Source organism: Vespa crabro, chromosome 1 (genome assembly GCF_910589235.1).
Source record: "Vespa crabro chromosome 1, iyVesCrab1.2, whole genome shotgun sequence".
NCBI lineage: Eukaryota > Metazoa > Arthropoda > Insecta > Hymenoptera > Vespidae > Vespa > Vespa crabro.
In genome coordinates, this window is record NC_060955.1 from 23,467,172 (window position 1) to 23,479,616 (window position 12,445).

Here is a 12,445-nt window from a genome sequence, read left to right on the forward strand (position 1 = left end):
TACGATATGCAATATTTTAAGAAACAATTTATTTATTCAATTATATACGCGAGAAAGAAATATCAATAATTTCGAAGATAGTGACAAATCTTTATATTACGATATAAAATATTATATGGTATGCAAAAAAAATAGAGAGAGAGAGAAAAAGAAAAAAAGAAAAATTTATAATCGTTCCCGACTTCTTCGAAAAGAGAAGGACACGGGAATTATTATCGAACATTTCTTTTTCTTTTTCTTTTTCTTTTTCTTTTCATTTCTTTTTCAGGCGAATTTCGAGAATTCTTTCTTACGTATAAGAAACAACTCATGAGGATTGATGATATTATTGAATTTAGAATTTAAAAAATGTCATGGGAATTCTCTTTGTTCAATTTCGTTTTTTTTTCCTTTTGTTTTTGTATTTTTATCTTTCTAACGATGCAAAAGAAAAGAAAAAAGAAAAAAGAAAAGTATGGAAGAAGGAGAAATAAAAAACTTCTCGCAACTGTTTTAAAAGAGAACGATAAAAACAAGTTCATCGAAAGTATCGTTCGATTAAATGATATGCCTATCTATTATCTCTTATCGCGATAAGACTACACAATTATATATATATATATATATTTATTTATTTATTTTTCCAAAATAAAAATAACTTTGATAGTATTCTAGCTACTCTATATATATAAATGTGTGTGTGTGTGTGTGTGCGTGTATAAATAGATAGTGGTACCTATATATTTGATCATGATCGAGGGAATCGAGAATCGATCGATACTCGTGATCGTGCGAATTTTGTTACGATCGAATGCATTTGCTCTACTCGTATTACTTGCATGCATACCTTGCAGTCGATTCATTCGTTACGCCACGTGGTGTCTATATAGGTATGTATGTATGTATATACGTACGTATGAACGTATGTGTATATACGTCGTGAACTCTCGACACGATAAATAAACATTATCGCATGTATGCGTGTATGTATGTATGTATGTATGATGCGTGTGAGTAAACATTTTTTTTCTATTACTCTAGAAATCTCGATTTTAAAGCTAAAGAGAGAGAGAGAGAGAGAGAGAGAGAGAACAAGTATATATATACAGAGATAAATGAAAGATATTGTTAGGTAGGCCAAATGTTTTTAGACATTTTTAAAAATCGATTAATCCTTTTCAGAGACTTCCGAAATAGATTAGAGCTTTTCTTTTCTTTATTTGTTTTTATTTTTATTGTTTTTCTTTGTATTTATTTATTTATTATCTTTTTATTTTTTTCTTTTTTTCACATCGTCTAAACGTTGTCTCGGACAATGGGAATAATTAAATTTTTAATATTAAAAATTTAGAAACTTTTTAGAGAGATCCCACTTGATACACGTATATATGTATAGATTTTTGTATATATCTGTGTTTGTGTGTTACGTATGAATATACAATACGAATACGTCCGCGACTTGACCCTCGAAATCGTTCGAGCGAGACCTCGTAGCAGCTGGTTTATATATTTTGCTCGACGATCACGTCGATGATGAACAGAGAGAGAAAGATATTTGTAGATAAATAGATAGAGACATAGATAGATAGAAAGATAGAGAGCGAGAGAAAGAGAGAGAAAGAGAGAGAGAGAGAGAGAAAAGAAAAAAAAAACTGCGGAGAAAAAAAAAGAAAAAGAAATAGAAACTTCGTTTTCATTCCATAGCTGTTGCTGCTACTGTTACTGTTTCTTTTTGTCACGCCGGTTCAATATGCAAAACAATATAGATAGAAACCACGCGAGCTTTGAAAAAGTCAAAATGATTTATGATTTTCAAGTAAATTCCTTCACTTCTTTTTATTTTATTATTATTATTTTTTTCGTTTTGTTTTGTTCTTTTTACAAAAATTCCTCATTTTTCCTTTTCTCTCTCTCTCTCTCTCTCTCTCTCTCTCTCTCTCTCTCTCTCTTTTTTTTTCTTCCTCCGAATATTTCACTCGAAATGATAAAGAAAGATAGAGAAAATTTATTATTATTATTATTATTATTATTATTATTATTATTATTATTATTATTATTATTATTATTATTATTGTTTTTATTTTATTTTTTCCTTATATATATATATATATATATATATATATATATATATATATATATATCTACAAATATAAATAATAAATAAAAAAGAAATGAATAATTAATATAAATAATAAAAAATATAATCGACCAATGGAGTAACGCGAATGAACGTTTAAGAATGCAGAATAATAGAAATTTCCTGGGGGTAAAAAAATTGTTTATAATTATATTTTACATTATATAATTTTTCTCAAAGTGATCAATCATCTTCCTACGAATATCATTTTATCGATTTAAACGAGAAACGAAAATGTTCATTAACAGACTGTATATATATATATATATACATATATATAGATAAGCAATATATTTGATCGAACGATAATTAAGAACATGCATACCAGCGTTTATTACTAATTTATGTTTAATTAAATATGAATGCAATGAAAACAACGCTCGTATTATCATCGATATCATGAAAATGTATAATGGAGGAATAATTAATTATCATCGTTCAAAATAAGTATTGACATTATACAATATTCGCAGACCAAAAAAGAGATAGAGAGAGAGAGAGAGAGAGAGAGAGAAAAAGATAAATATAGATAGATAGAGAGAGAGAGAGAGAGAGAGAGAGAGAATGGAACGATCACAAACGACATCATAGCAAGAAGGATGGCCGTCGTATCGTCAAAATCAAGGCCGAGTACTTACGAGCCAAACCGAGGGAAGCAGAGTGACACTGGAGTACCGAGTTTGCAACGTCATAGAAACGCGTTATACATATATATATATATATATATATATATATACATATATACATACATTCTCTAGAAAAGTGTATGAGTACACAGAGAGATCCAAAGTATTCCCTAAGCAGTGAGTTAGCTAGCTAGCTAAGCTAAGCTAAATAAGCTAGCTAGCTAAGCTAGCTAGTCCGCTAAGCTAAGCTAGCTACATAGTTAGCTCTAACATACAGAAAGTCAGAGGTAGTCAGAATCAAAGCCAGAGAGTCAGTGTAAGAAAGAAAAGAAAAGATAAAGAGAGAGAGAGAGAGAGAGAGAGAGAGAGAGAGAGAGAGAGATAGTTGGACACAGATAGTACTTACATAGTTGTACAAAGAAAGAGATATAGAGATAGAGAGAGGAGAGAAAGAGAGAAAGAGATGAATAGATAGATAGATAGATAGATAGATAGAGAGAGAGAGAGAGAGAAAGAGAGATAGAGAGAGAGATAGAGAGAGATAGAGAGCGAAAGACGGAGAAAGGCTACGGTTTCTCGTAATGCGAACCGTAGGACGCCAAGCTGTCTGCCGGAACCACTGCTGCTGGCTCGCCCCACCGTCTTGTCCCCACCAAGCCTACACAACAGAGTGTACTGCAGGCCAAGCGCGCTCCGTTGCACTAAGCTTACGTGCACCGCAAAGGGAGCGGTGCACCGCTCGACCGCAGAAAGAGTATAACAGAGTAAGAGAGAGAGAGAGAGAGAGAGATAGAAAGATATATATGTGTGTGTATATATATGTATATATATATAGAGAGAGAGAGAGAGAAAGAGAGGAAGGAAGAGAGGGAGGGAGAGATAGATTGATAGAGAGAGAGAGAGAGAGAGAGAGAGAGAGAGGAGACTCGACCATAGAGCCATGCTCTGTCCTACATGCGTCAAATACTAACGCCCCTTTTCTGTCTACATACTACCAACGACCATACCACCACTTATAGTACATCCTCTTCCTACCAAAAGACACTCTCTCCTTTCTTCTCTTTTCTTCTTCTTGATATCTTTTCTTCGTTCGTTCGTTCCTTGGATTATATATAGTGCTTAACATTTCTCTCGTAACTTCTACATTTTGTATGTTTGTCTGTGCCTGTGTGTGTGTGTGTGTGTGTGCGTGTAAATTTTTCTAATTTTTATACTGTTCCTCGAAGAAATTGTTTATTTATTTATTTATTTATTTATTTATTTATTTATTTATGTATATATATATATACATATATGCGTTTAATTATGGAAGAGGAGAACGAAAAAGAAATTTTTATTTGATGGTTTAGATCGCATTTGCATTTGACGATCGTTACGTTAGGATCTATGATTTATAAATCACTTTTGATATTTTGAAGTACTAGAGATGTGTATAAAATTTAATCGGCCGGATTAAAGGAGATACGGGGATCTCGTGGGAACATTTGAATTTTTTCCAAGCGATCGTAATTTTCTAATTGATATTATAGTTTTTGTTTTTGTTCGTTTTCCATCCCCCTCCCCTTTTGTTTTTCCTCTCTTTTTTCTTTTTTTTTTTTGTTTCTTTTTTTTTTCTACATTCGTTCTATAGCGATAAAAGCGATAAGATAGAATCTATGAATCATTGACGAAATTAACGTTATATAAAATTTATTGTACTATTTATATGAACGTAAAAATTTTCGACGGACGATTTATATATTTCTATATATTCACATATATTTATGTATCAAATATCAGAGAGGAAGATTAATATTTTCGTAAGAAAATTGAGATAAAAAGAGAGAGAGAGAGAGAGATTATTTATATCAATCGATTATAATACTACATTTCATCGGACTTCTTGCAAGAACGTTTGACGTCAGAATTTTTTGTTTTCTCATATCAATGTGTTTCTTTTTCAGATATTCCAATCGAGCTTACATATGTTAATTCCGCGAAGAAATTTTCTTTTTCTTTTTTCTTTCTTTCTTTCCTATTTCATTTTTACTTTTTCTTTTCTTTGCGTTCCCTTCTCCTTTTTCTTTTTCTTTTTACATTTTTTCCTTTTTTTCTTTTCCTTTTCTTCTCTTTTCTTTTCTTTTTTCTTTTTTATTTTTATTTATTTACTTATTTATTTATTTTTTTTTGTTTTCTTTTTATTATTTTCTTTTCCTCATTTCTTTTTTCTCCCATTGACCATGACTCCCGTTGAAACGATCGATCGATCGTGTCAGAGTAAATAAGTATCAAAGTCCAATTTATAAAATCTACAATCTTGAATGTTAGCTCATTTTATTCATTCAATTCATTTAATCCAACAATGTGTAGATACGTACAAATCTGACATTAGAAATTAAATTATACAAATGTTGTTAATATTATTGAAAATAATTCTTTACGAGTGAAGTGAAGATCGCCTGAATGTATCCTCGGTAATCGCGTGTGGACAACTATTATTACTACTACTATTACTACTTATTACACCTACCAAATCTGCATACAAAACAAAACAATGTCGAAAGAAAGAGACAGAGAGAGAGAGAGAGAGAGAGAGAGAGAGAGAGAGAGAGAGAGAGAGAGAGAGAGAGAGAGAGAGAGAGAGAGAGAGAGAGAGAGCGTTAACCAAGCGCGCGCGAAGGTACACCACACAGCGCAAAACCGGTGAGTTCGTTGCACCTGCAACGCGATGAAGGAACGGCACCAAAGAGAGAAAGAGAGAGAGAGAGAGAGAGAGAGAGAGAGTGAGGTTGCTCGTTTCGCGCGATCGAGCAACGGTCTCACTTTGCCTACCAAACGATCATCTCATCTCATCTCAATCTCATCGCAACTCATCTAAACTCTTCTCATCTAATCTCGACTCGTTTCGTTTCATCTTGGTCTCCGTCTTCGTCCCTTCTCAACGTATCTCATCTAATCTAATCTAATTTCATCCTCATCTCATCTCATCTCATCTCATCTCATCTCATTTCATCTTATCTCATCTCATCTCAATCTTATCCATCTCAATATCTATCTAACATATCTGTGTATTCCTTTCAATATTTCTTTTTTTTTTTTTTTTTTTTACTTGTCTCTTTTCTTTTCCCATTTATTTCATATTCTTTCGTCAAAATGAACGACGATAAATTAATTGATTTCGTCGAACGTGTAAAAAAAAGTAAAAGATAAAGAGAGAGAGAGAGAGAGAGAGAGAACGTGCAAGTCTACAAGGGAAAAAATAATCGATCGAAAAAGAAGAAGAAGAAGAAGAAGAAGGAAGGAAGACATAATCATATTTGAAAAAATGATGGACGTGATTAACTCTGTTTCGAAAATGGTGGTCAATAACGAAAACACATGCAAAAGAAAGAAAAAGAAGAAGAAGAAGAAAAAAAAAAAAGGTGAAACATAACCTGGTAAGAAAGCATAATGAAGCAAAAAATCGACGACACCGTCGGTGAAAAATAATCTTCGTTGAAAAATTGGAATGCAAGGGTCAAATTTAAAAAAAAAAAAAAAAAAAAAGAAAACTAAAAAAAAAAAAGAAAGAAAAAAAAAGAAAAAAGAAGATAGAAAGAAAGGAATAAGAGAAGGAAAAAAATGAAGAAGAGAACAAAAAATGCCGTAAGAAAAGACGAACCGAAGGGAGGCCATCGGTGAGAACAAAAAAATAATTTTATATTAATGACAAATGAGAGGGCAAGGATTGGGTTTAAGAAAAAAAAAAAAAAAAAAAAGAAAAAGAAAAAGACTGTAAAACGTACAAAGAGAGAGAGAGAAAAAGAGAGAGAGAGAGAGAAGACAGACGTAACTATGATAAAAAAAAAAAAAAAAGAAGAAGAAAAGGAAAAAAAGAAGAAAGAAAGAAAAAAATTGTAAGACCATTAATAGCGTTGGAATGAATTCAGTCCGGGTATTGTGACGATTGAAATCGTTTTGCATTTAATCGACGTGTACGTCGGGGACTTAGGTTAATAGGACCCACTCCTTATATAATTATGTTGAACACACAATTGACGTCATTGACTTCTCTATTCGTGCTCGCGCCTTCTTGGTGGCGAACCGCGGCGGCCATACCACAGTGTCCGGTTTCCTTCGTTCTATCTCTCTCTCCCTCCCTCTCTCTTTTTCTCCCTCTATCTATCTATCCATCTATCTATCTTTCTCTCTCGCACATTCTCTTTCCATCTATATCTATCTATCTTTCTCATCAGAAACGTTTTTCTTCTCTCTTTCTCTTTCCCATCGTCGGACAAATAATTAGCGGTTGCGAGCCGATCTTCCTCCTTCTCATCCTCATCCTCCTCATCCGTTTTCTTTTTCTTCGTCTTCGTCTTCATCTTCTTCTTCTCCCTCCCTCCCTCCCTCCCTCCCTCCCTCCCTCTCTCTCTCTCTCTCTCTCTCTAACTCTATCTAATCTTTTTTTTTATTCCTCTTCTTCGTGTTCCTTCTCTCTTTCGCGTTTCTCGCGTACCGCTTAACCTTTCGATCTTGCCGGCACGCGATCGCTCGACTTATGTATGTATGTATGTATGTATGAATGCATCTATCTATGATGAATGTATGTATGTATGTATGTATATATATATATTTATGAATGTTGGATATATGTGTGTATCTTCTTTCACCTGACAATCTCATCTCAAATCTACAATATATATATATATATATATATATATATATATATATATATATATACATGTATGTATGTACAATATGTACATACGTCTATACGTCTCTACAAAGTCTACCATCATTCGATATCGTTAGTTTTGTTTTATTCATCTATAGGATGAGTCGTCGGTTCAAACGTTGACGAATTATTTTATCAAGATATATACATATATCGTACATATATCGTAAAATAATTCATTTATGTTCACGTACGTGTTCTTTGAATTAATTTTTTTGTTTTTATATTGCCTTTTTTTTTTTTTTCTTTTTTCACTTTGTAATAGATTATTTATATTACATATTCCGTTATCGATTTTATCCTATCTCGATCGTCATATATAGCATGATTTATAAAGTGTACCCAGTTAGCAAGTATTAGTCGATAATTATTGTTATGTAACTGTAATAAATTAAGGCGAACACGTATATATATATATATATATATATATATATATATATATATATATATATATATATATATATATATCTCTTCTGTTAGTTTTATATATTTACTTTCGAAGGTATTAATGTTTAAATACAATGGCCATCATATTTTTCATTTATAGGGTGAGTCAGTTTTTAGCAAGTTAAATTATTTCTAGGAAAAGCGTCTCTCTTCTTTCTTTCCTATAATTTCTTCTTCTTTTTCATTTTTTCAATTACTTCAAAGAAAATTATTAACAACGTGTAATAATAACATCGAACAAATCGCGAAATCGTCGTTTCTTATTTATTCATCTATATAGGATGAATCCTTTCAAGCTAGTAAATTATTTTTAAGAAACGCGTATCTCTCTGTGTCTCTCTCTCTCTCTCTCTCTCTCTTTCTTTCTTTTTATGTACTTCAGAGAAATAACGCGTTGACATGGGTGCGTGCCTGCGTTTGTGTGAGTGAGTGAGTGTTATGTTTGTTACGTGTGTATGTATGTATATATATATATATATGACTTACGCGATCCAACGATTTCATCTGTTATTTCCTTCTTCGTCTCTTAGCAAAAAGGTGAAAGTCTAGATCGCGCGATGGAACATGAAACAACGTCGGCCATTGGGAAGGAAACCGAAGCATCACGATATTTATACGTGATCTTTCATACCTAGACAATTTTAAGAGGTTAGGAATTATACTCTAAATAGATTTAAACGTGAACATTCGTTCTTATAAAATTATTACGAAATTAATTTCTATTAATACAGACGTATGCATTTATACTCAAATAGACACACAACACACACACACACACACACACACACAACACACAGAGAGACATAAAGATATACATAGTTACACACATTTATATATAGATACAAATATATATATATATATATATATATATATGAGAATGAGCGGAAAATGTGTTCGTATTGGAAAAATCAATTACTCTTTATTTTTATCGATTTTTTATAGATTAATTCTATTTTCTTTTTTCTTTCTCTCTCTCTTTTTTTTTTTTTTTGTTATTTTCTTTTCCATTAATCTACGATCGATAAAAGATAGCCAGCACATTATTGAAAATTACGAACTATCCTATTTATAATACTTACAAGTTGAGTAATATGTTCGTACATATTTATATCGTATATTAAATTAAATATTTAACAGATTTTGCGATGTTAGAAGAGACAAATCGGGAGCAAAGTATGTCGCGCGTTTCGCTGCTTTCGAAGAGATAACGAAACGGAACGGCGGCGAACTGTGGAGAGTGTGGGAACTAGAGGAACGAACCAAGAGAGAAAGAGAGAGAGAGAGAGAGAGAGAGAGAAAGATAGAAAGAAAGAGAAAGAGTGAGAGAGAGAGAGAGAGAGAGAGAGAAAGAGAAGGAACGGGAGCGAAGAGAGAACAAAAGAGCCGCGAGAGGTTAGCCGCTCTCTCGTCTTTCTCCTCTTTTAGATTTCTCGATCGTCTTCTTCTCCCCTCAATTTCTTTCACTCAAACATACACATACAAATTTATATATATATATATATATATATATATATATATCCATACATGTGAATGCATATATAAATATATATAAATATATGTATATATATATATAATATATGTATATATATACTGATATACAAGCACGTGAACGAACGTACAACTTCCCCTCACGTGGCCGGACAGCATCTGTACACGTCAGTGCGCACCTGGGTGGCGATCTCGTGTATTAAATTATCGTCGTGTTGATCTTGGACGCGAGCAGAGGATCGTTAGTTTTGCTCCGGGATCCCGCGATCGAGGACGCCGAGGATCCGTTCCTCTCTCGGCGTTCGTCCGTTCAACTCGTTGCCTCCAGCGTTCGACCTCCTCCTCTTCTTCCTCCTCTTTCTCTTCATCCTCCATCTCTTCTCTTATCCTTCTTCTTCTTCTTCTTCTTCATTTTCTTATTTTTATTCTTTCTCCTTCTTCTCCTCTTCTCTCTCTCTCTCTCTCTCTCTATACCTCTCTTTATTTCTTCGTCTCCCTTCATCCAAACCAATCTTTTTCAGATCCTTACATACATACATACGACATATATATATATATATATATATATATGTATATATAAGTATATATACGTACGTAGGATATATACATAAGTACATATATACGCAAGATAGTACCGAGTATTACTCGTACTATCCTTTCCTCATCCCACACTTTCCACCTTCAATCTCCTACCTCTCGGATTCCCTTTTACGTATACACACCTGCCGTAATAATGATTTCGATGACACAAACTTGCGCTTTCACTCGAGATATGTATATACGTATACGTGCATATATATATATTTATGCATATTTACATATGGTTTGTATGTATATATATATATATATATATATATATATATATATGTATTTGTGTCGATATTTTTCGAGAATCGCAACCGGTAATTCCTTTTCCTTTTTTCTTTCTTTTTATTATTTATTACGAGGAATCGAAACTCGAAAGATTTTTCTAAGAAGAGGTTATGTTCATAGGGAATGAACGATGGAGTCGTTGAAAAAGGGAAAGGAAAGGATAAAAAAAGAGATTAGAAAAGGAAAGAAAGAAAGAAAGAAAGAAAGAAAGAAAAGAAGAGAGGAAACTATAAAAAGATAAAGCAAATGCGTACGTGATTCCCCTTACTCGGGCGAGGAGTCCGCAAACGTCAAAGATTGGGCGAGAGAGAATGAGAGAGAGAGAGAGAGAGAGAGAGAGAGAGAGAGAGAGTGGTTGGGTGGTTCCGGGAGCAAGACGGGTGGGGCCTACGTTCGAGTAAAGAGAGAAACAGAGAAAGAAAGAGAGAGAGTCCCAGGGTAGGGCCCAGGGTGCCTCATTGCCGGTTGATTTACGACCTTCCTCTTTTTTTCGGTGCCTCTTTCTTTCTTTCCTTCTTTCTTACTTACTTTCTTTCTTTCTTTCTTTCTTACTACTTTTTTCTCTTTTTTTTCTCTGTTCTCTCTCTCTCTCTCTCTCTCTCTTTCTCCTTCCACTTCTTTCCCCCCACAAACCTTCCCTTTCTTCTTTCTCTCCTTTATTTATTTCATTCTCAGCCTCCTTTCTTTTCCCGTTCCTCTTCCTCCTCGACGCGTAAGCGTTATACATATAACGTGTGTAGAGCACGTATCGCATCACGTCCCATGGCATATGTTATATGGTACTTGGTATATACCGATGGCTTCGACGGCGGTGGCGATGGTGGCGGCGACGGCGGCGGCCGATCGCCTAATTAGAGGACCCCTCCTTCCTTTCTCTTCCTTTTCTCTCTCTCTCTCTCTCTCTCTCTCTCTCTCTCTCTTCACCGTTTCTCCTTGGCACGCACACGCACGTAAAAACAAGAGTCCTATTCCGAAGCTGTGCTGTGCTGTGCTGTGCTGCGCTGTTCTGTTCCCTCCCAAGAGTCCGACGAGGCCACCATCGCTCCGTACGATGGATGTGTGCACGTACATATATATCTATATATATATATTTTTATATATATATATATATATGTATTCTATATGTATGTATAAATGTAGTACATATATATATATATATCTGTGTGTATGTGCACGGAACGCCAATGCAAGCCTCTCTCGCAGAGAGTGCCTCCCATTGGCGACGACCTCGGCCGCACCTGCGATCGAGATCATCGACTTTTTTCATTCGCCGAAATCTTTCATTGTCTTTCTCTCTCTCTCTCTCTCTCTCTCTCTCTCTCTCTGTCTCTGTCTCTTTCTCTTTCTCTTTCTCTGTCTGTCTTGCGAATCTTTCTCGAAATTCGACCGATCATCAATACCGATCTTTCCTCTTCTCTTCCCATCTCACTTTTGTAATTATTTAACATGGCTTCTACCGCAACCACTTGATGATTCTCTACGAAGAAGTCTGAAAAAAAAAAAAAAAAAGAAAAAAGAAAGATACGATGGGTACGGGGATAGAAGGAACGATATTACGTGTCGTTCTCGTTCTTTCGTCGTTCCTTCGTTTTCAAATTTCTTTTCTTTTTTATATAAATTTTACCTGAACGAATCTCCGAAAACATTTAAGGCCCCTTATATGTATTTAGAAAAAAAAACATATATATATGTATATATATATATATATGATAACGAAATAATTCGATGGGGGATAATTTTTCGATCGGAAAAAAAAGACAAGAAGGAAAAAATGACCCTCCTTCTCTCCTATCAAAAAAAAAAAAAGAAGAAAAAGAAAGAAAGAAAAGTAAAGCAAGGGTAGAGAGAGAGAGAGAGAGAGAGAAAGGAAAAACCGAGGGAAAAAACAAAAACCGTAGAAACTTGAACAAAACGAAAAGAAGTCGACGCCAATGGAGGACGGTTGTTCGTAATAAGCCGACGAAGGCGATTGTGTATGTGTGTGAGAACTCACGATAGAGCTCTCTCTCTCTCTCTCTCTCTCTCTCTCTCTCTCTCTTTCTCTTTCTTTCTCACGAGCGAGCGCGCGGGCCTCGTATGATCTTGGCGCTCCGAGGCCCTCCGGCAAGGAGCTTGTCCAGCAACTCCTTCTCACGATTGAGTCATCCGACACGGGAAAAGGACCACCTGGTGAGTGGTGGAGCCGACGCATCTAACGATACG

General features: G+C 34.4%; 2 protein-coding genes across 20 annotated transcripts in view; one reads left to right on the top strand and one right to left on the bottom strand.

The window, feature by feature from the left end:
* The window catches only part of LOC124421582 (histone H3.v1-like), a 13,006-nt gene extending 3,474 nt beyond the window's left edge, over positions 1-9,532 (bottom strand). Inside the window, exons 1-2 of one of the 2 annotated variants that reach the window (XR_006941700.1) lie at positions 8,962-9,532; positions 8,369-8,513 (exon numbers count right to left, since the gene is read on the bottom strand). Coding sequence is in view for 1 of the 2 variants with exons in the window: in XM_046956940.1 (XP_046812896.1) it covers positions 8,369-8,386 (18 nt within the window). In the remaining variant the exon portion in view is untranslated. Of the gene's footprint in view, positions 1-8,368; positions 8,514-8,961 lie in introns of those variants that run through there. The other variant, XM_046956940.1, reaches the window with a different exon arrangement.
* The window catches only part of LOC124433227 (ion transport peptide-like), a 48,491-nt gene that overhangs the window by 27,274 nt on the left and 8,772 nt on the right, over positions 1-12,445 (top strand). The window contains exon 1 of one of the 18 annotated variants that reach the window (XM_046956873.1): positions 8,414-8,530. The exons of 16 other annotated variants lie outside the window; for them this stretch is intronic. Coding sequence is in view for 1 of the 2 variants with exons in the window: in XM_046956785.1 (XP_046812741.1) it covers positions 12,320-12,412 (93 nt within the window). In the remaining variant the exon portion in view is untranslated. Of the gene's footprint in view, positions 1-8,413; positions 8,531-12,072; positions 12,413-12,445 lie in introns of those variants that run through there. One more of the 18 variants, XM_046956785.1, reaches the window with a different exon arrangement.